Source organism: Cuculus canorus, chromosome 2 (assembly GCF_017976375.1).
Source record: "Cuculus canorus isolate bCucCan1 chromosome 2, bCucCan1.pri, whole genome shotgun sequence".
NCBI lineage: Eukaryota > Metazoa > Chordata > Aves > Cuculiformes > Cuculidae > Cuculus > Cuculus canorus.
This window is the reverse complement of record NC_071402.1, coordinates 126,848,459-126,876,439: the sequence shown is the minus strand read 5'-3', so window position 1 is coordinate 126,876,439 and position 27,981 is coordinate 126,848,459. Positions and strand designations below refer to the sequence as shown.

The 27,981-nt window shown below is 40.9% G+C and overlaps 1 protein-coding gene across 5 annotated transcripts; it reads left to right on the top strand.

Moving 5' to 3' along the window:
* The first annotated feature begins 1,752 nt into the window (after positions 1–1,752).
* Positions 1,753–20,604, top strand: CCDC126 (coiled-coil domain containing 126). 5 transcript variants are annotated; one of them, XR_008448597.1, is made up of 7 exons: positions 1,777–1,857; positions 10,463–10,513; positions 13,539–13,672; positions 14,288–14,695; positions 17,846–18,064; positions 18,867–18,968; positions 19,670–20,604. XR_008448597.1 is itself a non-coding variant. In XM_054059065.1 (6 exons), exons 4-5 carry the CDS (start codon positions 14,458–14,460, stop codon positions 18,025–18,027), a joined length of 420 nt encoding a protein of 139 aa, XP_053915040.1. In that variant the 5' UTR covers positions 1,777–1,857; positions 10,463–10,513; positions 13,539–13,672; positions 14,288–14,457; the 3' UTR covers positions 18,028–18,064; positions 18,867–19,440. The 5 variants fall into 5 exon arrangements, 3 of the variants coding, with proteins under 3 accessions (XP_053915039.1, XP_053915040.1, XP_053915038.1); XR_008448596.1 differs by having other exon boundaries at positions 17,846–18,968; positions 19,670–20,563; XM_054059065.1 differs by lacking the exon at positions 19,670–20,604 and having other exon boundaries at positions 18,867–19,440.
* The last annotated feature ends 7,377 nt before the right edge of the window (positions 20,605–27,981 follow it).

Below are 27,981 nucleotides of genomic sequence, written 5' to 3'. Positions count from 1 at the left end.
CAATGGATTTTAGTTATGTGACTGTCCCAGTTGGAATTTAAGTTTGATCAAAGCCACTAACAGGCCAGTTTGTGCAGCTGCAGGTTACAGGAGCATGGATGACAGAGAGCAAACTGTTCCTGGCACCACGGGGACATCCCTCCTTCCCAATGCTGCTGCCAAAATTCACTGACACCGTTAGAGGGCAGAAATTTCATACTTCTGGAGGTAACCTTTACTCAGGGATGTTGATGGGAATGGCCACACAGCTTTCCAGCTTCCCCATGGGTTCCTCCTTGGAGCCCAGAGGTGCATGTCTGCAGGAATGACTACTAGGCATACTAATTAGGACATACGAATTATGTTCAGGCTGGAGAAGAGACGGCTCTGGGGTGACCTTATAGCAGCCTTCCAGTATCTGAAGGGAGCTACAGAAAGCTGGGAAGGGGCTCTTCATCTGGAAGTGCAGGGATGGGAAAAGGGGTAATAGGTTTTGAGCTGAAAGAGGGAGATTTAGATTAGACATTATGAAGAAAATATTCACTGAGGATGGTGATGTGAGAATTAATTGATAAGTTTTGCAGGAAATATTCACTGTGAGGGTGGTTATGTGAGAATTCATTGATAAGGTTTGCTGCAGTGGGTTTGTATGTTTAATTATCTTGTAATATAAATCTGTCTTGTGTCAAGAGATAATAAGCAGGCAATCTCTAAACATGGATGAATAACCTAAAAGGATAAACACTCTCTTAGAGTTGCAAAAATTTATTGATATACATAATTGTCTTGTAAGATGAAGCTGGTTAGGTCAAGAGAGAATCTGTCTTAGGGCTGTGAGAATTCATCATAGAATAGTTGAGTTGGAAGGAACTTTAAAGATCATCCAGTTCCAACTCCCTGCCATCAGCAGGGACACGTCCTGCTAGATCAGGCAGCCCAAGGCTCCATCCAACCAGGCCTTGAACACCTCCAACTTCCCTGGGCAACCTGTGCCAGTGCCTCATGACTCTCATGGTGAAGAAATTCCTCCTTTCGTCTAGTCTAAATCTGCCCCTCTCCAGTTTATACCCATTGTCCCTTGTCCTATCACTCCAAGCCTTTGTGAACAATCCCTCTCCAGCTTTCTTGTAGGCCCTTTCAGGTACTGGAAGGTCGCTATAAGGTCTCCTTGGAGCCTTCTCTTCTCCAGGCTGAACAAGCCCAACTGTCTCAGCCTGTCCTCGTACGGGATGTGCTCCAGCGTTCTGATCATCTTTATAGCCCTTACGTGGACCTGTTCCAACAGCTCCATATCCTTGTTATGTTGAGGATTCCAGAACTGGAGACAGTACTCCAGGTGGGGTCTCACAAGAGGGGAAGAGAGGGGCACTACTGCTCTTGTAAGATGGGAACCTTGTTTAGAAGGGCACCCGATTCAACGCTGAATTGCAAAATAAAAATATTGTCTTTGCTTCGAAGACTTTTGTGTTTTTCAATATTTTAGCAGTGAATAAGTGTTTCTAACAGTGAGGCACTGGCACAGGTTGCCCAGGGAAGCTGTGGCTGCCCCATCCCTGGAGGTGTTCAAGGCCAGGTTAGATGGGGCCTCGGGCACCTGATGCAGTGGGAGGTGTCGGGGTTGGAACTGGTTGGGCTTTAAGGTCCTCTCCAGCCTAATACACTGCATGCGCCCGCACGCAGCCCAGTTCCGACGCCGTCACCGCCCCACTGACACAGCCCCACCAGAGGTGACGGGGGGAGCGGTGGCCGCGGCCGCGCATGCGCACGAGGCCGCGCGGGGCGGGGGCGTTGCAGCCACGCCGCGCTGGGGGGGAAGGGGCGTGGCCTCAGGTGGCGCTGCGAGGCGGGCGGAAGGAGCGGGCGCGAGCGGCAGCGCAGGTAGCGGGGGGGGAGGCGGGGCTGCGGCCCTCGGCCGGGGAAGGGCGAGGGGGTGGCCCGAGGGGCGGCCGCGGCTTGGCGGGCCGAGGGGAGGGGTTGGCTTCACGTTGGGTTGCACCGTGCTTTGGCCTCTCGCCGGTTCATCTCGCCGGGCCCTGGTTCCGTCCCCGCCTCGTCCCGGTTCGTCCCCGTCGGTCCCAGTTCCTTCCCCGCCGAGTCCCGGTTCGTCCCACGTCCCCGCCCGGTCCCGCTCCCTCCTGCCGGTCCTGCCCGGAGCCGGTCTCGGTCCCTGCAGAGCCCGAGTCCCCGCGGGGCTCCGGTGGCTCCGGGCGCTGCTCCTGTCCCCCTCTTTCCAAGTGCTCGCGGTGTCCCCTCGCCTGGCAGCCGGGCTGCGGGGCAGCGTCCTTGGATGGCGAGGAAGCAGTGAGGGACCCGAGGGTTCCTGGGTTCCTTCCCTGTTTGCGGGGGCCTTCCAGTCATTGACAGTGACTGCGGTGACTCTGCAAGATTCATGTCTGTTTCTCATGCGAAGGACCAAACTTTCAAAAAGGCAAGGGTTTGATGGGACTTGGAAGGAAGGGAGAATTTTTTTGTTTCATTCATTTTCAAGCAATGGCAGGATTCTTAATAATGGTAGGTTAAATAACGAGATGAGGTTTGACGAGGCCGAGTGCCAAGTCCGGCGCTTGAGACACAACAGCCCTGTGCAGCGCTACAGGCTTGGGGAAGGGTGGCTGGAAAACTGCCTGGCACCTGGGAGTGGTGAGTGACAGCGGCTGAACCTGAGCCAGCGGTGTGCCCAGGGGGCCAAGAAGGCCAATAGGATCTTGGTCTGTATCAGAAAGAGTGGCCAGCAGGACCAGGGAAGTGATTCTGCCCCTGTACTCAGCACTGGTGAGGCTGCAGCTCTAATACTCTGTTCAGTTTTGGGCCCCTCACTACAAGAAAGACATTGAGATGCTGGAGTGGATCCAGAGAAGAGTAACGAGGGTGGTGAAGGGGCTGGAGGACGAGTCTTATGAGTAGCAGCTGAGGGAAATAGGCGTGTTTAGACTGGAGAAGAGGAGGCTGAGGGGAGACCTCATCGCTTTCTACAACTGCCTGAAAGGAGGTTGTAGTGAGGTTAGTGTTGGTCTCTTCTCTGAAGTAATAGGCAATAGGACAAGGGGGAATGGTCTCAGGCTGCACCAGAGGAGGTTTAGTTTGGACATTAGGAAAGACTTCACTGAAACAGTTATCAGGCGCTGGCACAGGCTGCCCAGGGAGGTGGTTGAGTCACCATCCCTGGAGGTATTTAAAAGACAGGTAGATGAAGTGCTTAGGGGTGTGATTTAGTAGTGGACAGGTTCGATTGGACTCTATCTCAAAGGTCTTTTCCAACCTAGTGATTCTATGATTCTAATTGGTCTTCTGGCTCTAGCAAGCGTGCATAGAAAAAATAATGGGTAAAACATTTGTTTTAATTTTAGGAGGTCATGATATATGAAACTTCCTGACCACAAGAGTTGTTGAATAATGCTTTTTTCTTACAATATAATAAAATTGCTTTGTTATGTAACGTCTGAAGATATTTTAACTACATTTTTAATCTTCCATGATTAAATAATTAATTCCAAATAATTATAGCATACTATTATCTTTACCTTTTTTTTCTGTAGCTCTGTTAATCATTCATTATTAATAATCTTTCATTTCAGTTTCCTAACCTGACATGGTAGCATTCTGCAAATTCTTTTCTATGCAAATTCTCTTGTAATCTAAAAGATACCGGCAGTTAGAATGGAGTGTCATTTCTGTGTTTCTGTGTCACAAAGCAAAGCAGAGAGAATTTTTCTTCTGTTCTATGATGTGATGTGGAGTTTCTTTAGTTTCAATCGGGGATGGGTTCAATCAGGGACTGGGGATGGGTTGTTGGTTTGTGGTTTTTGTTGTTGTTTTGTCCCTTTAGTGATCATTGGAGTGGAATTGGAGGGGCAGTTTATCATGGTAGAAAGTGAGCTTTGTACGAATTGTGACTTTTTTGAACAGAATCTTCGGAATATGAAGATGCTGAATGTAACAGCTAAGCATGCAAATGATTTTTTTCTAACTGTAATGAGCTGGTTATTTTGGAGCAAATGTAATGAATTGCTGTTTCACTCATGAGAATATCAAAGAAAGGAGACAGTATGAAGATGATAACAATATGTTGTAAGTAGCATCTTGTTCTAGTGTCAGAAAAGGAGTGACTGCAATTTTAGATCAAATGTGTAAATTTATTGCTAACTTTGTTCCCGTTTTGGCTGCTGGAGATACCCATGTGTAAAAAGCCTAAATTATTCTGACCTCTTTTTCTTAATTTATGTGTTACAATACTTAATTGTTTAATAATTCAGTTCAGGTACTTGAGAACTCTAGCGTGTTAAGCAATTACACTGGAATTCCTTTGGTCTAGTAAATAGGTCTTTTTTTTCTGAAGCTTTTACAGTTGGAAATAAAGCTACTTTTTTTTTTTTCCTTTTTTTAAAAAAAGCTTTTGTAGTCTCTGCTTTTAGAAACACCTTTTGGCTTTTAGCCTTTTGAAGGATACACTGGCATTGGCTAATCACATGTTGTGATTTAGGTTGAGGACTGGGTGTCATTTAACTGCTAAAAGTAAAATGTTTCCCCTGGAGTTCATGATTGATTGTACCTTTTCCAAGAACAGTTAAGGGTCCCAGTTCTTGTATTGCCCAAACTCTAAGTAGGATAAATGCATGCTGTCACCTTAAACTGTCAGCCGACTAGTCAGCATATCTGAAGACTAGTTAAAGTGTCAAAAATAGCCATTAAATTGTTTCGAGTAACTGTCAAAAATCTGTGGAGCTCAGTCATTCAAATGAATGTGTTTTGTCCTGGTACAAGTTTACTGCTAAAATGTACTTTATGTGGTATTTGTTATTGGACAAGTGCTTTCACCTGTGATGAAAACTTGGATTGCTCAAAACAAAACGGATGCTTTCCCTTTGCAAAACAGAGGGAGAGGCCTAGACAAGAGGACTTAAGACTTATTCCATTGAAATTAGTCTTTTCTGTAATAATGGGCAAATAAGAGGCTACCATGATATGAATGACCGATTTACATTTCTAGGTACTTTCTACTTAATTTTAACAATAAACTAATTTGCAGTGCATACTGCTGTGGTGCTGTGGTTAACTACTGTCTGTCATAACCTTTGCTGTGCCAAGATAAACTGACAAGTCAATCTAGAAATAATAAAAGATGTAGAAGAAAATAACTTATCTGTCTTTAACATTGCCCTCAGTGTTATTTTTCTAACATTTTCAACTGGATCAGCCTCCTAGGAGGGAGTGTGAATCTGAGGCCTGGTCTGTGTCGTAGTTTGACCGCTGAAATGTGCTTTTAGTTGACACTTTGCACGCATCTATATTTAATTTGAGTTCTGCAGGCTTCTTGAAATGAAACCACAGTTCAATTCTGCCTCTCCTTCCAGTGGCACAAGCCCATTTTTGTAACTGTTCTATGGGAATACTGTTTGTGTGGGTGCTGCATTGTGTGTATGTGTATGACCAGCTCTGCAGCGGCAATCTTTTCCACCACTGCAGCCGTCACTTGTTAGTTGTCTCCCTCTTCCCCTTGCCTTTTAGTTCTCCTTTCCACCACCCCTCTTCCTGTCAGTTCTTTTTAAAATACTCAGTGAAAATCCCTCTTTACTCCATTGCCTATGTTCATCATCTTGCAGGTATGTTTCTCTGTAAAACTAGCTAAAATTATCTATTCATCATCATCTCAGAAGGAAGTTCTGAAGTCCCAGGGGCTTTGGAAAGGGTGGTTCAAATACAGCTGTGAAATTTCACAAGGGAGTGGAGGCACTAGTTAGCGGTTTGTAACTGAGTACCTGTCACAGCCTAGCGTTCAGTGGTAATGAAAAAACTGTGGCGATCTTATTGGAAACTGAAAAGCTAAAAGGTACCTCATGCTCTGTGGTAACTGTGGTTCTTGTGAGCAAGGGTCCTACTGTAACCTGAATGGCAACAATAAAGCATAAAGAAAAAATAGTGTCCCAGACAGAATGAAGCTGATTTTTTTTTTTTGAGAAGCTTATTTAGAGATTTATGTTTCTAAGGCCCAGATGGACCCAGTGGGAGGAGGGGAGCTTCAGCAAGTATAATATACTGTTCCCATTGATATCTGCTTGCTTTAATTTTCTTCACAACCGTTGTCAAGTCATTTCCCCTCTCAAAGTCTTGAGTCTTGGCTGTCTGCCCACAGACAAGGAACAAAGGATTTCTGTTTTTAAATAATTGGTTTATTTTAAAAGCATCCACTGTCAGTAGAAGGCAAAAGGCGGGGGGAGGAGGACAGTGCTGAAAAAAAAGCCAGGATACTTTAAGGTACAAGAAAGTACTTAAGCAGATTCCATAAACATGATGCACAATAAAAACAATTGTTGGCAGAAAGTGTAAAATACAAACAATGCAAGTGGGACTACATGCATTGAAGATAAACACAAATGACTAGTATTTCTAAAATACTGAAATACAGAAGGTAATGTAGTGTTAGGGCACTCAGATGATTTTATACCAGAGCCACTGTAAACTTAGTGTGTGGGTTTTCAAGTCTAAAGCAAAATGGTTTTGGTTTTAATCTTAAGTCCAGCTACAAACCAAATTATGTGTGTGTGGTTCTTAGAAGGCTGTAGGAGGCAAAACTGTTCCTGGTTTTAGATGTGTTTGAGGTAGTCCCAGCAGTTTGTCAGCAGTGACTATATCTGCTTAGTGAGCTGTGACTTTGGTTGGCCCACATATCCTTTGGCTGCATTGAGAGGCAGGGACGGGTGGGAGCATGCAAGGAGATTTTCTTCTTTCTTTGTTGCAGCATTAGGTATTCTTAGTGGGTAGTTACTTGTTTTTGCTGTTCACTTAAACATAATGTCTTTCTATGATTTCATATGGAATATCCCTTAGAGGTATTCCCTGAAAGACAGGTGGCAGTAAGGCAGAGGGATACTTTCTTTTTTTCAGCATTCCTCTGTAATTCCAAGTCTAGGGCACGCAGAGGCAGAGAATGAAGGAACTTGTGATGCAAGAGAAGGTGTAAAGACAGACATCTTGGATAAGACACCAAATAGTAGGCAGACTCCTTTGGCAGTGCGTTCCAGAAGTGGTACAGAACTGCTAAAACCTGCAGCTGTCATACTGATAGGGTCTTTTTATTGCCAGAAAAGATGCCTTCTTACCTATTCTTGAGATGGCAGTGTGTTGCGTAGTGCTGTTCTTTTCACTTGGGCCTAGCAGATATTAATTCTCTCTTCTACCAACTAATCTGTGATGCGGTCTCGAAAGACCCTCAAGACTCCTTTGCACACAGTTATAGCATTTTGATGTGCTCTGTTGTGTCTGGCATTGATGGGGCTTTGACAAAAAGATATCCTTCTCTTTTCCCTCTCCGTTGGTGACATTTTTCTGTTGACCATATGTACAGCAACATTGACAGGAATATTTAACGTGCTGAGAGTTGATGTTGTCAAAATGCAGCTCAAACATGGTCTCACTTGTCTGGGGACACTCATTGCTGATAACTTTGCTTCCAAGTAGAATATTCTGCTCTTCTGTGGTGCTGTGCAGCGGAGTGAACCCAATTAACGAACTTGGAAACCAAAAGGCAATGTTGGTCTGCAAGTATCCAGTACAGGAAAATGTTTTTTATTGGCATATTTTCAAGAACTCGTGCTCTTATAAATAGAAGGAATTCGATTCTTCCTTGGGCACCAGTTTTAAATACGAATGATGTGGGTAAGATAATTTGTTAAAGGGAGTTTTTGTTACATGTAGGAAGAGAGAATTGAAGTTTTTGTGTATGCTAGGAATTGTGGCCCTGTGTGACGGGATATTCTCAACTTCTGTGGGCCCCTGTTTGTCAGCTGCCCCTCATGCAGATTTTAATCCTACTGCCAAACTGATTGCTGTCTAAGACTGCAAATTACCAGGATGCAAACATAGTCTGTAGTGTTCCAAAACATCTCAGCACACAGCTCCTGAGCTTATTTCATTGTCCCTGTCTTCACAGTCTAATTGGTTAGTGGATATGTTCTATGTGTTTTCAGGGTGTGTCAGTCATTTTTTTGACTTCCTATTTTCGTTGCAGCACAGCCACTGATAGATTTTTGAATAAGACAGAACTAGCTTGTCTGCTCTGAGTGATCAGTGCTACGTCTGTCAGCTGAGTGACTGTAATGCTAAAAGTTTTCCTTTGGAAAACTGGAAACCAAAAGATTTCAGAGGTCGTGGAGGTAATTGGGCCGGGGGAGCGCACTCTAAATAGATGTGAAAAAGAAAGCTGATAGGATAGAGCTAGTAGAACTGTGGAAATACTTCCTGGTATTCTGTAATGCCCTGTGATTTTGGCCTTCCTGACATGTTCATTGGCTAGTGTGGTGAGGTCTCATCATGCCTGTCTACAGCACAACTTATTGGTTACTAGTACAGTACCCTCACTGTACTGAGAGATGTTTGCTGCCATGCATTTCATAGAAGCTTCTTGTCCAGACAAAATTTAGTATGTTAATTTTAAATCCTTAATAATTTCATAAACTTGTTAGACTCCCACTGAGATTGTAATAAATTCTAATTTTGGACTGTGCGGTTATTTTATAGTAATTATTAATGTCAGCTTTTATTTATACTGTCCTAATTTGTCTGCTGTCTGTTCTGTAACAAGATATTTTTCCTCTTCCTCTGCCTGTAGTTGGATGCAATCTTCTATGTCTATGTCTGCATTTAATTTTTTTTTAAATCTGTCTTGATAAATCACTTATTGTCTTTATATAGTTAATAATTGTTGGTCAGAAAGCCAGACTTTTTTGAATTCAATGTGTCACGTTGTTGATCATAATTTGGCAGTGAGAAAGAGAGGAGTATTACGGTAGCAGGTAGTAGATTTTGTAAAATTCCTTTTTATCCAAGTTACTTTCTTAATATATTAGTTCATTATAGACCTTTATGGGTCTCTGGAGTATCACTGAGGAACGGCTGCCTCAGTATTTGGCATTGTATCTTTCAGAATATATGACCTAAGAGTTGATTTTATTGGACTGTATGTTAACAATGCTATTTTCAGTGCATTTCTCTTGGCTTTACCCTTAAAGTCTTTTTGATCTTTGAGTGGAATGGGATTCTCAGGCTTCAGTTTTCTCTGTTCTTCACCTCTTGTTGACTCTGTTTTGTTATTTTTTTCCTAAAGCTGCTTACTAATAACTACCAAAAATACACGATGGACCTGCTGCTTTCTTTTTCTCTTATAAGAAATCATCTTCATGCGTCCTGTACATTTTTCAGAACCTGGAGGTACACACCATCTCTGCGGCACACGTTTAAATTTGCCCTGCTGATGCTGATAACCACTCCTAGTGGTTTAGGAAGGCTGGGATCTCTCAGACAGACTAGAAAACCATTGCCAAGTATGTACAGGTCTATCATGAGCTGACTGACAAGCAGAACTGTCAGGGCTCGATGATCCAATGGGTCCTTTCCAACCTTGTGATTCTGTGTGTGATTCTGTGTGTGTTGTAACCTTTTAAGGATTTGGGTATGCCTTGTTTTCATGACACTCTGAGATTGTTTCAGAGGATATAGGAGGCATTCCTTTGCCTTACAGATTGGCATTTTTTGTGTTTTGAATGAATATAAATGTTGGGCTTTGCTGGGAATAAGTAAAACAGAATCTGAGGAAGACTTTGCAACAAAATTCAAGTATGATGTTCTGTAAATATGGGCTCATTTCCATGGAAAAAGGTTGGTATTCAAACTGAAGTCCAATGCTACTGTTAAGTAGCATCAGAGATACTAGAACTTTGCTTTATTACTGAACTTAAAGGATTTTTCTGTTGATTTTTCTTTGGCCCTTGTTCCTTTTGTTTCCTTCACTCAATTGTATAACATGATATATATATATAGATATGAGTGATGCTGGAATACAATGCCTAGGATAGAGAGAATTTTATTTTGGAGAGAGTGAGTACCTTAGTTCATTGCTTTCGTTGGCAGATGTAGTTCAGTGAATGTTGTGGTATTGCAGGACAGTGTTAAATCCACATTGGCAGGCTTTGGCAATACATTTCTTAGACAATCAGCAGTGGCAACAGTGAAGAAAACCAAACCCTTTAAACATCTGTGAAAGGCAAACCTAGCGTCAGATCCTCTGTTCAGGAATTGCTTGTAGTTCAGTTCCAAGTTCTGATGTTGCTGCTGGCTTGGGTTTGTCATTTTCAGAATAATTTAGATATGCATGTTGATTTTAAATAACTCTGAAAAGTTGCCACTTGAATTAGTCAGTTCAGGCTGCCTATCGAGAGGATTATCTGGGAGAACTCTCTTCTTCACAGATTCTTGGAATGACATTTTTCCTGCACAGTCAGGTCAGGAGTTTTGTTTGATTTGGGTCGGTGTGTTCTGGGGATTTTTTGGTTGGTTGGGTTTTGGTTTTTCCTTCTCAAATTTTCAGGTTTTGCCTTGGCTGTACTCTTTCATCTTCATGGTTGCCTTTGTTTTGTCTCACATTAGGGATAGCAGGAATTCCAACAAGATGTAGCTCTAATGGGCCTTTTTTTCCTGTTGCTCTCCACAGTGCTTTGACCTCCTTTGCTGTGAAAGCCCTTCAGCTGTGGCTGGGAGAATGGTAAGCCTGCGTTCCTACGTAGGCCAAGTCAGTGTGAAGAAGGAAGTCGTGGCCTCTTTTTTCCCATGTGGTGGGGAAGTGGTGGGTAAGGAGGAGTAGAGAAAATGAGGAGTAAGAAAGATCACAAGGGACCATGTTTCTTCTTACATGTATGCTGGTATTTCTTGAGATATTACCTTTGAATTACTGTAAACAAAGGTCTGTTCTGAGGACAAGTTTTATTTAAACTGTAATGTTCATGTAGAGAACTGCTGACTGACCATTCACAGCAACAAGAAGTAAAAGACTGTTCCAATCTATCCATCTTACTCATTGTGCTATTTTCTTCCTAATATGAACACCTGCTGTTCCAATACTCTCTATTCCTACTTGCAAATCATGTTGGTATAAGCTTGCTTTTTTTGTTGTTGTCGTTGTTACTTGCTTTGTGTAATCTCCAAACAGTCTTGCAGGGAGAGTTTTACGGGTCACTAGGAGGGCATGCTGCAGAAGAAAAAGGAGACCAGAGTCTCCAGAACTTGGAGATTACCCTGAAATTCATTAAGGGGGAATGGCCTCTAAAAATGCAAAGGAAAACTGCCAAATACAAATAGTCTCCTTCATTTCAGTACACCTTACTCACAGTTCCTTTGCTTAGTGTCAGTATTTGGGTGTCATGCTATGCCCAGCAGGTTACGTCCTTGATTTCCGTTAGTTCAGTAGCCAGTGTATGCGCTGTGAATCGAATACACATGGCAAAGACCCAGTCTGCAATTCCCACTGCTCCTTGGCAGGAGTTTATTCAATCTGTTCCTCTTGGCTAGGACTCTTGTCCTGGCTTGTGGTCTTATTTGCAGTGTGATGGCAGAGTTATTTCCACTCCAAAGCTCTGTAGTGATATTGTCTAAATGCTTCAGGATGAGATATGGCTGGAGATCTGTGGAGAGCTCAACCTAATTTAAATTCTGCAAGAGCTGTCTGTTATTTTCAAGCATTTTCTATTTTTAAATATAAAATGCATATTTTTGGGAAGATGGGTGCAGCAATGAAGACACAGACCTCTTGGTTTTCTCTAAGCATATTCTTTTAATAAGCACAGCATACAGGAGTCAAATTAAGAAAGTACTGCTACTACTGGCTTCTCTCATTCGGGCTGATCTTTATACAATTCTTCAGCTTCCGAACTTCAGACAAACAGGATGGTTTTGGTTTTGTCTGTTCCACACTCTTGTGACTGTTTTCAGTCTCCAATTCACTTATTCCCAGGTGTTTTTTTCCAGCCTGGCCTTCTCACACATTCTAGATATGTCATCCTCTATGCCTAGCTTGGAACACCTGGTCTTTTAAATAATGTTTATTCTAATATGCTTGGTGCCAGTTTCATGCCTATCTTAGTCCCAATTAATCTTCACTATATTTGGTGTTGCTCCCACAGATGGGTTGAATCTTGTGGTCTTTCCTTGAGAGAGACTCTTCGGTCTTCTGAGCCATCATGTGAATACCTCATTCTTGGACTTCATATGGAAATGTTTTTCATCATATTTGATACTATTCAGGGATTATGTAGATGCATCATGATGTAGGTGCAATTTATGATTTCAGTTCTGAGAGCAGAGCCAGGGATTTGGTGAAGAGCTAGGACAAAGAAGACTTGGTTAGCTTGTATTTAGGGAGGATCTATTTCTGGAAATCTTTAACCACACAATTCCAAATATTCATGCTGACACTGTAGAATATACTTTTATTGGTTTTTTTCTCTTCTTTCATGCATTTAAGACAAATTTGTGTCTTAAAAACATGTTTTTGGGGGATAAGCACATCCTTTGAACAAAGTACATCCCACTGAAGGTACAGTGGGATTTCAAATTATTGCATGTTGGCTCTCTGTCCATGTGCAGGATCACATCCAACAGTTAAGATGAAGTAAACTATCCCTCCTTCAGTGACTTGTCATTGCAACTTACATTAGTACACCCAACAGTAAAAGTAAGATTTTATGTACTGGCAGCTACTATAGGGCACTTGTTACTTTACAGCAGCTTTGCTGTCCAAGTCCTCATGTTGTCTTGGGATGATAATTTTCAGGATAATTTAAATATCCATGTTGAAATTAAAGCATTTTGAAAATTTGCCGCTTGACTCAGTCACGTTGGCCTCCCTATTGAGAGGATCATCTGAACAGCGAAGGTGAGGGGTAGGCAACATGCACAGCTCAGAACCCTGCTGGCAGTGACACTTGTGTTTGCAGCAGACCGCGGTGTGTCGGCATGAAGCCAGTCAAACTGGTCAGCAGAGGCAGTGAAAAATACCGTGGAGGTGGAGTTAAGTTTAGATGAGTGCTTAGCAAGATAAGAAATTTGATCTCAGTATTCTGATAAGAACAGAGACATAAGTACCATCATAGAAGGTCTGATGGAGAACTCTTATTACTGTGTAACTTCAGCCTGAAAAGCGCTCATGGCAGGTAATACGTGGGGAAGAATGGGGAGCAACAGGGAAAACATAAAACTACTCATTTTACATAATAATAATCTAGACTATTGTATATACATTTGTATATTGTATATACAAAATCCCTTTCAAAGAAGTACTGAATAATTGGAGAAGTTCTAGAGGTGGCTGAAAAACAGAGAAGTATGAGGTAAAGAGACTGAAAAGCTTGGATTTGGTTGGGGGGAATGAATAGGAGAATGACGCGTATGTAAATATGTGTGTGTGTGTATATATATATATGATAAAAGTGGGACATCTGCTGTCACTGTCTTATAATACAGGAAGAGGGACATGTTTCAGTGAGGTTCTTACCAAGTTTTTTTTAAAGCAAGTTGGAATCAATTATTGGACATTCAAATGTACGCATTCAGAATAAAGTAGGAATAGATTCTATGGTTTTTTCTAACAATTGCTTCAGGTTATGTTTAAAAAAAATATTTCTGTTTCAAAAAGGTGGTTTGAAGTCCTCAACTTTGACCACTCCATGTGAAAATGAGAGTATGTTTAGTCCTGCACTTTGTTTTGCTTATGTTTTTTTCCCCCTCCCATACAGAGCTCTCTGAAGATGTCTGGTGTGTATTGCTTCAAACTGTCTGAACACTCACTGTTTAACTGCTGAAAGCTTTCCTGCCGTTTATTTTTCTCCTGAAGCTTTAACCTATTGAGGGATCAGAATTGGCTGCTATGGTAAGACTTTTTTAAAGTGGTAGTAAAATGGTGAAAGTGGGTGCAATGTACAAGTTCATTTTGGTTTTATTTCTTTATTATAAGACACCATAAAAAAAAAAAATAATTCTTGAAGTTGTACAAAACCAGAAGAGGGTGATGCCCAACTTTGAACTTTGTTCTACATTTTAGCTGTTTATACTTGCCCTGTGCTTCTAAGTGAGAAATAAGAATCGGGTGAATAATTTCAGCTGATCTTTTTCTTCTTTGTAGATACATGTGTATAACTCATCAAAATGTGCATAAGTATTTTACAACTCCATTCTAGATTTTGCATTTTGGTTTAAATGCTTTTAGATTTAATGTGAGTTCAATTTATGGTATTTAAAATACTTAAGGTGATTCGTAGCATAGCAGTTCTGATTTTTAGAGAATAAAAATTAGTAAAAATAAGAAGAGGAAAGAAACCTTGTAAACAGGAGGCGACACAGAAAGATGGCTGCTTCTCTGAGCAGATAAAAATCCACAGCTATTTGTTAGACTATGCAATGAAACTGTATTTGGAACTGCTGTTTGTCCCTGATCTCAACAAGTGTAGCAGTATTGAATAACCAAGTGATATTTTACAAATTTCAGGAATCAAGACCAACTAAAACATGAGAAGCTGTGTGTATGCAAGATGATCCATCCAGAAGATTTTTCACTTCATAGAAATCTTATTTTTGTTTATTATGTAATATAATCTGACAAAGCCAAGTTCAATTAATTATCCCAAAGTTAAGACACACCTGTGGCCTTCATCGGAAATGTTTCTAACATTCTCAAGGAAAAATATGTCCCAGAAACTGAGTATGTTTTTACTAATTTTTGGAATCATTTGGGGTTTGATGTTGCTACGCTACACTTTCCAGTATCCAAGACGTCAAAGCAGCGCTGAGTTGCGTGGACAGATACTAGATCTAAGTAAAAGATATGTCAAAGCGCTGGCAGAAGAAAATAAAAATTTAATGAATGGTGGCGGTGGAGCCTCTATGGCAGGATATGGTAAGAGGAAAAACCATACTAGTATTCAGATATAATTTTTCCTGAAAACTGTAACATTACACTGCTTGGGTTTTTTTTTTTAAGTACTGTTCTTTAAGATAAAAGCCTCTCTGTAGTAACTGATTTGACTTTAGCTTATTCACTGAAGACTAAGATCCAAAAGGATCCAAGGTCCAAAATCAAGCTTGAGACATGAGATTTTTGTTTTCTAAGAATATTTTAGGATATCTCCAGATACATGACTACTGTTAGTCACAGGATTAACTGTAATGTGCTTTCTCTGAATTTTAAACTATTGAGAAATAAATACATGCTTGATATGGGAACAAAGTTTTAGATAAAGTTACTTCAACCTTTCCAGATTCCTCTTGTGCCTCATTGCTCTTTCTGCTTTTATTTCTTTTTCTTATCCTTAAGTAGTAAGAAAGCAGTGGAAAAAGCAACATGCTAGTTTAGTTTGTAGTCTCGAAACTGCAAGGCTATTACGGATTTAGCAGAATTTTCCCCTTGCTTTAGAAGTAGCCATTCGAGATAAGGTCCCTTGTCTCTAGAGCTTTCATACTTGCTCCATCATATCTCTGTTTGATTCACCTGTTAACTTGATGAGTATGTGTCCAGTATTCACTGGTAATACATTACTAGATCTTGTGCCTGTCTTTTGAAATACAGAAAAGATAGTTTTGAGACTATAGTTCTGAGATCTTTTTAGCAAAGCTATAAAAATGTCTTAATTTTAACTCTTTGGTCCTTTGCAGGTTCCTCTTGAGGGAAGGCTGCAATGAGCTGTAGTTGATACCTTAGGGAAACTACCTGTTTTCTGTCATAAATAAGGGTAGTGAAAAAAAGGGTAGTACAAGGCTTAAAAAGAAATATATTTCTTAAAAAGTTTATACGTGAAGATTCATATTAATGTACTTCAATCTCGTTCTTAAGGAATCCTTAAAAGAGTGGGCTCTATCAGTTGTAGGTTACCCTTTAGAGGCGCTCTGGTAAGAATATGAACAGCAAAAATGTGTCTGAACTCTTATCACTGCTGCTTAGGAACATGGAGGCAGGTTTGATGACAAGATCTGCGGGAAGCAGCCCAGGAGGAGCAGGACAGTATCAAAATGTCTTTGCCCTTAATGCTTTCATTCATTAAATTAACATTTTTACCACAGTCAGGGACTGCTTTTTCTTTTCTTCTGACTTTTCCCCTCCCCCTCTGCCCCTCTTTTTTTTTTTTTTTTTGCCTTCAAGGAGTCCTGCATCTGCTGTGTAATTACTTTTCTGTGTAAATTGTTTTAAAAAAAACTAGTGTAGCGCAGCTTTCTACTGCTGCGTAAGATGTGCAGCGTTATTTCCAAATGAGATTTGCCTTCTGAGCTTTTGTCTGAAGTTTAATGGAAGAATAAAGTCAACTCTTGATCCACATGGTGATCATCAGATTTGGAACTTGAGTGGGCAGTTCAGTCCCTCAGACTGTTGAGCAAAGGATACAACAGAGTACGTGACCCTGTTTTGCCACAAGGTGCTAAGCACAATCGGCATAAAAGCCCAAACTCTCATATACTCTGTGAAATCCAGTTTTACTCAACTTACTATAACAAGAAAGATAACAAGTGGTTAGTAGTGACTAACAACAAGTTAACAATTAACAGCTTTCAAGACAATGTGTCTAATCATTACTACAAGATAATAAGTGTAGTAATTAAGAAAGATACATCACCAGTTGCCCTATCATAATCATCATCCAGATCTGCAGTGCTGGGGAGCCCTTTTTCTCTGAAGTAAGGATTTGGAGAGCCTTTCCTGGCAATTGGGAGGGACTGCACGGTGTGTCCATGTAGACAAAACATCACCACAAAGGGTCTAGCTTTTATACCACTGAGTAAACGACTTGCATCAACCCAAAAAGAGGAGTCTGGCCCCAGCTGCTTACTGCTGCCCCGCCTCCTCAGAGGAGAGAAGGAAGCGGCTCGGGATATCTCATGTTTAAGCTATGGGGCTGTTGAAATGCAGCATTGCCGCACAGCTCCTCTCTTCTTCACACAGCACCCATGCTTGTGCTGGTTGGTCAGCCAGGGTGGTCGTCTTTTGTCATCTAGTATATACTGGAGAATCTACAATTAAGGTGACGCAGCCCAATTCTGCTGATAATGCCAGCCATGAAACACTTTCTCACACTCTTTGCATCAAAAATTGCACAGTGCAATTCTACTGATAGTAGTTACAGGATTAAACATGGCAATGCAATATCAGTCAGCTATGAGTCACCTGTATTGGTTTAGGTCTGTTGATCAGGCCCTGTCGCTTCAGACCCACCACATGTCATTGATTAATTTTATCTGAGTTACTCTTTTTTTTTTTTTCCACTTTTTTTCTGTGTTTCTCCTCCCCAATTTTTCTGGTTAGTCAAGAACTGGTGAGGGGAGAGGGAGACTCTGTATGTTGGCATCTGTGGGTGTTTGGGGGGTAAAACCTGGTAAGTTTTTTCATTTTTTTCCAAATCGGAGAGAAGATAGTGGGATGAACTTTGGCAACAGCGTAATGAGCTTTTGTTGAAAGTTCTGTTACTGGTTTTGTGTTCCAGAATATGGGTGTTTTTTTACTGCCTTTTTTTTTTCAATTAGCATAAGCCTAAATAAATTTTTTTCCCCCTGTTTCATAGCTTACATAAGAAGTGACAAGGTGCTTTCTTATAGCAGTTTTTCTGAGAGATATATCTGTTATTTAGAGGAACGCTACTAAGAACTACCTTTTTAATGTTAGAAAGTATTTCAGTTTATTCTGTTGCTGTGCCAGGCTGAAAGGTGTCATAGCTGGGTAATCTAGTGCTGTAGTCTGGATGAAAATGGAAACATTGCTTTTGAATAGTCACTAGTGCCCTGCTCCAGCTAGTGGTTTTGTTCTTATACTGGAATATTGAATTGGTCCATAATCAGTTTACTATTACCGTGGTATCTTTATTGCTTAAAAGAACAAAGAAATGGTATTAAATAAAAATCAAGCAGCTGTTTAATTCTGTTCTTGTATACTAATGTGCACTGTTTCTCAAAACGTATAATAGACAGGATAGCAAGTCCTAAGATGTGAATACGTTGAAATAGCAGTCCTTTTCCATATGTAGTAAATAATAGGATCTCATTTGTTTTTTTCCCTTATCTTCAGCTGATCTTAAGAGAACGATTGCTGTTCTTCTGGATGACATCTTACAACGCCTTGTGAAATTGGAAAACAAAGTTGATTACATTGTCGTGAATGGCTCAGCAACAAATACCACCAATGGAACTAGCAATCAGATGCCAGTAACTTCAAATAAACGTGTAAAAGCAGCAAGCAACGTTAGATAGCAAACAGGGCTGCTTCGTGTTGCTACATCTATGATAGGTAATATTTAAGATAAGCTTTTTGTCTCTGGCTAGAGCAAAGCAGTAGTTGACTCTAAATGAAGCGTAAACCGTTCTATTATGCAATGTGCTGGATCTGTGTAGGCCTAACTCATGTGCATAGGTTCTCAAAGCATTATTTCATTGCCTTTGAGCAGTACTTCTGAAGTGATCCTTGTTGTCTTTAAAGATATTTTGGTATGATTTGATGTAGTATGCTATTGGATAATAAACAGAAAGCAATGGAGAACTTATAGGTAGGTTTCTAAATATATTTATTTAAGTATAAATATAACATCTCTTTTGGATAGGTGAGCAGTATTGTAGCTTATTCATTTTTTGTGACCTGCATTAAGCCGAGGTAACTGAGGAAGATGCGTTGTTAAACAGATGCTAGAAAATGTGTATACATATAATATTTTGCTACGCATTTACTAAAACAATATTAAATTGAGGATAGCATTGGGGTAATATTTAAAAAATGTGACCCAAAGAATGTCTTTATTTGCACTATCTGTCAGAATCGCTAGAGTGAATTTACTGTATATTTAAGAAAATTAATTATAATAGGAAGACACCCTAGGTTCTGCACTGTCTAGGTATATCTTTATGCCAGAGTTAGAGCAGTTAGATTATCAAAAGCAAATAATAATCTGTGATACCTTAGGTGATTATTTCTTACAAAGCTATTTAAGTGTATGTATTTTGTAATCGCAGATAAAATTATTTAAGTGATGGAAATAAGTTTTGGATATGTGAATGCTGTTTATTTTTTTCATTGCTGTTTCTTTTTAACTTTTTAGTACCTTGCAATTTGTGATGAGTATAGCACACCGTCTCCCTGAATTGCTTTTTTGATCAGGAGGAAAAGCAATGAAGGGACAAGGCACCTCTGCATTTAACAGGTAGACGTGCTTAGGGTATCTTATTATGGACTATTTGAGAGCTGAGGTAATGTTTGCCTTATGTCTACGTTAGCCTTACAGCAAAGTGAATTGCAGTGTGGATGCACTGTATTTCAAACTGTTAGTGAAGTCATACTAAAGAGAAAGTGCCACTGAGCCTGTTTTATAAAATGTGTTGAATGTTTTACGGGGGGCCGTGTTCAGGGACTTTTACCAGAAGTGTGCTGTGAAGGGGTTTTTGGGGTGGTCTGATCCTGCGTTAAGGAAGAACAGCCACCAGTGAAACCATAGGTGCTGGATGAGATGCCATCAGAAGTTATGTGTTTTTCTTTTTCCCTGCTGATATTCTGGACTGTTATACAAGAAAATACACCAACAACATTAGTGTCCAGATGATTTTTTTTCCTGTCACATTGTGTGTAAACATGTACTCACTTCCATGCAGAAGGAGAAAAATAAATTTTTAATTGTACTTATGAAGGCATCTGGGGTTTTTTTGTTTGGTGGTTTTGGTTTTCAGGGGATTGTTTGGTGTTTTTGTTGTTTGTTTTAACGTAAGTCTTGTCATTCTTGCTGCTTGCGTTCCTGGTTTGGAAAGTTGTATGTCTCTGAAGTTTAGTAGTGGTCTGTCTGGTATTCTTCCTGCTTGATTACTGAGTTCTTTTGCTGTTGAAATTCTAATGCCCTCAAAATTTCCTCAGGTTAAAGATGAGGGGAGAAAGAAATAAAAAGAAAAGAAAATGCCTGGTTTAGATCTTTAATGGTGAAGACTTCAGTCTTTAATTTAATGGCGAAGACTTCAATCTTCAAGAGTGAAGAAGATGCATGTATAACTTCTTTTGAACCTGCAATTTTCTATTGACAATGTGAAAACAGGTTTTTGTATCTCTCTCTCTCTCTCTCTCTCTCTGCTTTTTATTCTCTGTGTGCTTGATTGGTACCAACAAAAAACTCGATGGGCTCTATCCCTTTGTGCTACAAACAGTAATAAATGCCATCACCACCTCGTTTAACATTTTGTTTTGGTTTTGTTTTTTAAATCTTTTCTGTAAATTATAGAACAGACTTGACTTTTCCCAGCTGTAATTTGCCTCGTGTTTACCAGCTGATTTCTGTGCCTGTGAGTGACTGTTTAATGTGGGTAGCAAAAAATGAGAGTGAGATTGGCTCTCAAGCAAAAGTTCTAATGAAGAAAATGGAAAGGAAAGAGTATCTTGGTTGCTGTCTAAACAGCTAGAAGCACCACAGGTCTCAATACAGCTCTAAATTCTACAACTAATAACTAGTAGGAAAAAAGTATTTTAGGGAAGATTGTTATGGAAACATCAGCATAAGAAAGATATGGAGCTGTTGGAACGGGTCTATAAAGGGCTACAAAATGATCAAAGGGCTGGAGCACCTTCTGTACGGGGACAGGCTGAGAGTTTGGGTTGTTCAGCCTGGAGAAGAGAAGGCTCTGAGGAGACCTTATAGCAACCTTCTAGTATCTGAAAGGGGCTACAAGAAAGGTGGGGAGGGACTGTTCACAAAGGCTTGGAGTGATAGGGCTAAGGGCAATGGGTATAAACTGGAGAGGGACACATTTAGACTAGACATAAGGAAGAATTTCTTTACTATGAGAGTGGTGAGGCACTGGCACAGGTTGCCCAGAGAAGTTGTGGATGCCCCATCCCTGGAGTTGTTTAAGGCCAGGTTGGATGGGGCCTTGGGCAACCTGGTCTGGTGGGATGTGTCCCTGCCCATGGCAGGGGGGTTGGAACTGGGTGATCTTTAAGATCCCTTCCAACCCGAACCGTTCTATGATTGTCTGAACTCTCTAGTTTTTCTGTTGCTTCCCTTGCCCAAGTAATTTTTGAATCCCATTGTAGTAACCTTGATTTAATTAAGACATCCAAGTATTGTCTCACACCTGTGTGTAAAAACACTGAATAGTCCCACATTAAAGTACATTTGAGATGAATGGCTGGGCAGACAGACATACTCCTCCAAAACATACTGAGATGGCTCTTGACAAGCTAATTATCCACTGCTAGGGTCACAGAATTTTGCTGATCTCTTTTTAATGAAGTGATTTTAAAAATACAGAAGCACAGCACAAGGATGTAGAGGTTCTTGTAATCAGTGTGGCGAAACATTATTATCCTTGGCATCCAGTAATGCGCCTAACATATTGCACAGCTGTGTTTTTCAAAGTAACTGCCAAATACTTCTTTTTTATTAACACAATTATTTAAAGGTGCTGGCTAGATGGATTTAAATTCTAACTGAAAATATTTGCTAATGCAGAGGTTTCCAAATTGCATCATGTCTGCAAGGTGACCAAGTGACCAAGCGCCTCCTGTGCAGGTACATGTTCTGGGCGTAAGTGCTGCTGTTGGGCCTTTGTTCATGGGAACGTAGGAGCAGAGTCAATTTGGGAACCTGTATAAGAAGTTTATTTAGAAAAATTACTACATAAAATTTAAGGTTCCAGTTTATAATGTATCCTTAAGAACCTTTTAGAAAATACTTCCTCAGAATACTGAAATTAATGGAACAAGCTAGATCTCTAAAATATTTTTACTTAATTGGTATGGTCTTTTGAAGATCATGTAAAGGGTCTGTTGAAATCTTTAGCAATCCAAATGTGACCTCCTTCCCTTGGACTGTGTCCTTTCATTAGTTTGTGCTTCACGAAACTCCATCTGCTGTCTGTGGGGGTTGATTTAATGAGTTTGATAATACATAGAATACTTTTTAAAAGGCAAAGGTGAAACTGGAGACATCTTATTGTAGCAGCTAAGAAGGTGAATTAGATGTCTGCAATATTTTTCTTGTGGAACAGGCTGTTACTGAATCGATATTTCACAAAATCTTAGCTTGTCTGGGATGATGCACACATGCATTTGTATGTGTTTAAAAACATCACTTAGGTTGTTAAAGTGAAGCCCAAGTTAAAGAAAAAAAACTTTCCATTACTTACATCTATTAAATCACATCACTTAAGTACCACTGGTATCACATGCTACAGAATTATCTGTAAGTGATCTTAATTACTACACATTTCCCAACTATGTTTGTCAGTACCTCCAGCAAACACTTCTCATTATTAATTGACCCTTTCTTGCACGTGATCTTGCATATTCCCTGAGGTGTTTATCAGCTTACTCAGCTCAGTAGATGTCCAATCATGTTCTCTGATAGCAAAACTGAACAGAAATATATTGACATTTTTAAATGCCTGTAAACTAGGATTAGCAATAAACAAACTGATTTTTTTTGTAGCATAATGTATGGCTGTGGTTAGAAGTTTATAATAAGCGAGTATTGCTTCCATTTGCTTTGAAGTGTATCAGAATACTGATAAAAAATGTGGAGGGAGGAAATGATTTGAAACTGTTTCCATTGTCTTTTGTACCACTTCTTGTTTTCAGAATAGCTAAATAGAGATAGTCATTGACTAAATGCATAGAATTACTACTACTTCAAAATGATGACTTGAGGTCTGAAATATTTTGCTATTTCTAAGTTATTTATTATTGCATGAATGAAGTGGCCATCTTCCATTTGTATGGATATTTCACAGAGATGAATTTTAAAGCACTTGTCAAACACGTAAGAATTTAAAAAAATTGAAAGGGTCACACATTTTATTATTAACAGAGGGTGTTGAGTGGGACTGTCAACACCCTGTGCAGCATTAAGCTGTTGCCTTTGATGTGTAGGCAGCACCGTGGGTCTCTCAGAGCTGTACTGTGAGTGCCCATATGTTCAACCCACATTGATGTGTTCAGAGATCTTGGGCCAGCAGTGTCCATATGCTATGTCACAACCATAGGAGGTAAAACCTGCCATCTGGATTTCAGTTCCTTTTACTTACCTTGTGGCACAGCCTTGTTACAGTAGTGAAAGTGGTTTGTTTTTTTTTTCTGCTATTCAAAATTATTCAATAATTTACCATAGAAAATAGGGTTTGTCTCAGTCTTTAATTTTATTTTGGATGTCCATTAAAAATCTTCTAGAAGGGATGGGAGACAGGAGAGTGTTTTCTGAATCCAAAATGTATTCCAATACCCATGCTATGACAATAAAACAGTGGGTGCTTGAAATACCTTTATTAGCTAAGAATCATAGAATCATAGAATGGTTTGAATTAGAAGGGACCTTAAAGCCCGTCCAGTTCCAACCCCCCTGCCATGGGCAGGGACACCTACCACTAGATCAGGCTGCCCAAGTTCCCATCCAGCCTGGCCTTGAACACCTCTAGGGACGGGGCAGCCACAGCTTCCCTGGGCAACCTGTGCCTGTGCACCACCCTCATAGTGAAGAATTTCTTCCTAATATCTAATCTAAATCATCCCCCTTCCCATTTAAAGCCATTCCCCCTTGTCCTACCACTTGCATGCCTCTATAAAAAGTCCCTCCAAGCTTTCTTGTAGGTCCCTTCAGATACTGGAAGGAACTTGATTTCTTATTACAAAGTCTTTGACCTTATGTATCTGTTCCCAAGTAAGCCTATGGGTATAAATTTGGATCAAAGCAGATGCTGGGGTACTAATAAGCTCAGCACTGTCTCTATCACAGAGAACACTTCATGTGATCAAATCTGGGAATAAATCCTCAGTTTTGAAGATGGGAGATAGTTATTGGACAGGTGCCCTACAGAAAATGTTACTTTTTATTTCCTGCTTTCAGCAACTTCCCACTGACTTTTTCCACCAGTAATCTGACACTAAAGGGCAATATAGACTAACACTGGGAACCCTCTCCCAAACCTGCCTAATTCAGAAATGTGGCTCTGCTCTTCAACCCCAACCTGTTTCAGAGCACTGTTGTTGACAAAAATCTTGCACAGATGAGGTACATCAGTCCATGACACAGAAGCTCCACTCATTCCATGTGAACCAGGCTTACCAGAGCTCTCACACAATTTTATCGGCAGTACTGAGAACTTTGGCACCAGTGAAATGTGTGTGCAGGTGAGGTATTTCAAAGACATTCAGTTTTATGCAGCTCGCGTGCAGCAGAACATTTCCCTGTACATTTGGATTCCTTGTCCATAAAGCTTCTCCTGCTTTTAAGGTCCACTTTCTCCATCTGTTTCTTCTTCAAAGTTTTGGTCACAGGAAGAATTTTTTTTTTCTCCTTGGAGAAATCCTGACTGTTTTATGTGGTTTTATTTTCCTCTGCTAGCTTACCTGAAGACATATTGATTGCAATGATGACTTGCCTCTGTATCTTTTCTGCCTTTAAGAGGGGCCTGTTCACATTCAGATCTCAGTGTGACAGAACACGCGCATTGTACTGCAGCACTGGCTGCTCTGCACAGCCACAGGACAAATGCCCAGACCATATGCCTTATTCCCTTATTTAGAGGCTGCTGAGAATCTGAGAGTCTCCCTGTTGTTTTTTTTTTTTTCTCTCTCTGGAGGTTGTTCTGGCAAAACACTTCCTTAGTCCTTGTGCTGTCTCTCTTCACATTCTGCTCTGTTATTGGTGGCTTCCCCAGTGCAAAACAATCCAGACATTGCCTTGAATTGCTGCACCTTCTTATTGTCTGTGGAAAAAGCTTACCGTCTTGGGTCTCACTTTGAGAGTCTGAGGGCTTGCAGCTCATGCTAACATGCAGAGCACAGTTTATCATTGAATGGTTTGAGTTAGAAGGGACCTTAAAAGCCCATTCAGTTCCAACGCCCCTGCCATGGGCAGGGAAATGTCCCACTAGATCAGGCTGCAAAAGGCCCCATCCAACCTGGCCTTGAACACCTCCAGGGATGGGGCAGCCACTGGGCAACCTGTGCCAGCGCCTTACCACCCTCCGCGTGAAGAATTTCTTCCTGAAATTTAAGTACCAGTTTCCTAAAGCTCAGTTAAGAAAAACATTCTACATCTTTTGCTTACATATTTAGTCACTAAGTGACCAATGTTTGTATCAAGAGGAAGCAGTCAATGTACGCAGATAGTACAGTATCAGAAATAGCAGCCTGTGGTCTGTTTATTACAGCCTTCAAACACACTGGAGGAGCTGGTTCAACACAGTGCCGTTGTCTGTGGCACAGGGAGAGGAAACAGGAATTGCAGATTGCCAGTCTAAGAAATATCTTTTGATCCATGTACTTCCCAAAGGTGGCCTCCTTTTGTCCCAACTATGAACAAAACATGCATTTTATAATGGAAGAGCTTTCAAAGAACATCAGCAAGTTTGAGGTAAGATTTAGGATATCAAGAGACAGCTTTCATGTCCTAGGTGAAATAAATCTTTCAAGCTGTTGTAGACAAATGGCAACAGTTTTTTGTTGTTTTGTTTTTTAGGATCAAGAGCTCTGGATTCTCTCTAAAACACAAAGAAAGGAACTGTCTCTGCTCTGAAGAGTCTTACAGTTGAATTACTTGATGCTGTAACAGGCTCATGTTTTTTTGCATTCTCTGTAGATTCCTTAATTCTCTAAGAATGAAACTCTCCATAGGTGTAAACTTACTCACTGACGCAACTCAGGGATTCAGGATCTACAATGGGAAATTCAGGGGAGGTGGTTTCTCTGTTAAACGATATATTATGGGACAAGTCTTATAATGCATTATGCTAAATATCAAGAATAAAGTGTACATTTAATCTTATGCTGTTTATGTTCTTTAAACCTGCCTCAAAATGTTAATATTTAAGCTGTTTGTTGAAAAAATAAATATTTGGAATGGTTTTCTTTGCAGTCACATCATTTGACTCAAAATAGACAGTAAAAACATTTGAAATATGTAAAAAAACCCATGGAAAACTGGTCATGCTCATCCCAGAATGGTGTTTTCAACATGTCTTTTCAAGTAAGCATTCTACCAAGGATGTAAACTTCTCTTTGGTGTATAACTTTTTCTAGTTAATAAACTGAACACCAGAATTTTAAGACAGGAATATAATGTTTGAATTAGTGCTCTTCTCTTTGGTAGCACCTTTGCCATCAGCTTAAGCTTGTAAGAACCAAATCACCTTTCTTCTGCGGTAGTACCTTGTCTGTCAAAGCCACACCTGAAAAAAGGCTTTTTTTGCCATAAAGTTTGTCCGTTTTTCCCATTGTATCAGTTATCTAATAAAAGATGTTACCTCTTCTCGATAAACTTTGCAAAACTAAACTTGTAATCCACAGTCAAGGGGAGACATGTCATCAGGCAATAGTCAACTTGGATACAGCTCATCAACATAGTTACAGCCACACCCTGTCTTTCTGGCCCTAATAAACAGAATAATATTGTTGACATTCATTATGTGGCTTGAATGGGGAATGAAAGCCAAGTCATACAGGATTCTGTTAGCATTTTTTGAACATAGTACAATCCCAGGGCCTCTGATGTGTTTACAGTGCACAGCAGAATCAGAAGCAAATAAGAACGTATATTGGCTGGAGCGTGGAACTGGGAAAAAATGGTAACATAAAAGGATAATGGTTTTAAGATGAAAGAGGGGAGATTTAGATTAGATATTGGCAAGATATTTTTTACTGTGAGGGTGGTGAGGCACTGAAACAGATTGCCCAGGGAAGTTGTGGATGCCCCAAACCTGGAGGTGCTCAAGGCCAGGTTGGATGGGGCTTTGAGCAACTTGATCTACTGTAAGGTGTCTCTCCCAGTCCATGGCACAGGGTTGGAACTGAATCATCTTTAAGTTCGCTTTCAACCCAAAGCATTCTGTGATTTAGTCTGAGTGGGAGTTTAAAGGTTAAACAAGACTATAGCAAAAATTGGAGCCTGAGTAAGCCTTACAAACACGCACAAATTATTCCTGGTGGGACTAAAGTGATGGCAGTCCGCTTACCTTCTAGGAGGACAGCCACGGTACTGCAGAACAGGTTTACTTCTAACTAAAAAGAGGAAATTGACTCTACTACGAGGATCAAATGATTGCAGGTGACAGTGTTAGCACAGTTAATGTTACTGTTGTTGAAAACTTGTGCCTCTGAGGTAAAATGTAGTACCAGAACCAATACTTACTACCTTGCAGTGCAGAGAAAAACAAGGCTTGCAGATTGTACTGTGTGAAAGCCCTGGCACATGATTATATAGGACCCAATAGGAGGGCCTGTGCAAACGTCCACAAGGCCAACTGCAAGGTCCTGCCCCTGGGTCAGGGAAGCCCAAGCACAATTAAAGTGGAGAATGGTGGAGAACACATTGAGAGCAGCCATGAAGAGAAGGACTTGAGTGTGCTGGTGAATGAGAAACTGAACGTGAACCAGCAATGTGCACTCATGGCCCAGAAAGCCAACCGTTAACCAGGGCTACATCAAAAGAAGTGTGACCAGCAGGTCAAGGGAGGTGATTCTGCCCCTTTACTCTGCTCTCATGAGACCCACCTGGAGTCCTGTGTTCAAGTTTGGAGTCCTCAGCACAGGAAGGACATGGATCTGTTAGAGCAAGTCCAGAGGAGAGCAAAGAAGATGGGCAGATGGCTGGAGCAACTCTCACACAAGGGCAGGCTGAGAGGGTCGGGCTTCTTCAGCCTGGAGAAGACAAGGCTGTGGGGAGACTTTCTAGCAGCTTCCAGTAGTTAAAGGGGGCTGCAGAAAAGCTAGGGAGGGGCTCTTTATCAGGCAGTGCAGTGACAAGACCGAGGGAATGGTTTTAAGCTGAAAAAGGGGAGACGGATTAGATCTTAAGAAGGCATTTTTTACCGTGAGGGTGGCGAGGCACTGGCACAGTTAGCCCAGGGAAGCTGGTGATGCGACCTTCCAGTACCAGAATGGGCTACAAGAAAGCTGAGGAGGGGCTGTTTACAAAGGCTTGTGGTGATAGGACGAGGGGCAATGGGTATAAACCGGAGAAGGGCAGATTTAGACTAGACATAAGGAGGAATTTCTTCACCATGAGAGTGGTGAGGCACTGGCACAGGTTGCCCAGGAAAGTTGTGGATGCGCCATTCCTGGAGGTGTTCAAGGCCAGGCTGGATGGGGCCTTGGGCAGCCTGGTCTGGTGGGAGGTGTCCCTGCCCATGGCAGGGGGGTTGGAACTGGATGATCTTTAAGGTCCCTTCCAGCCCAAACCATTC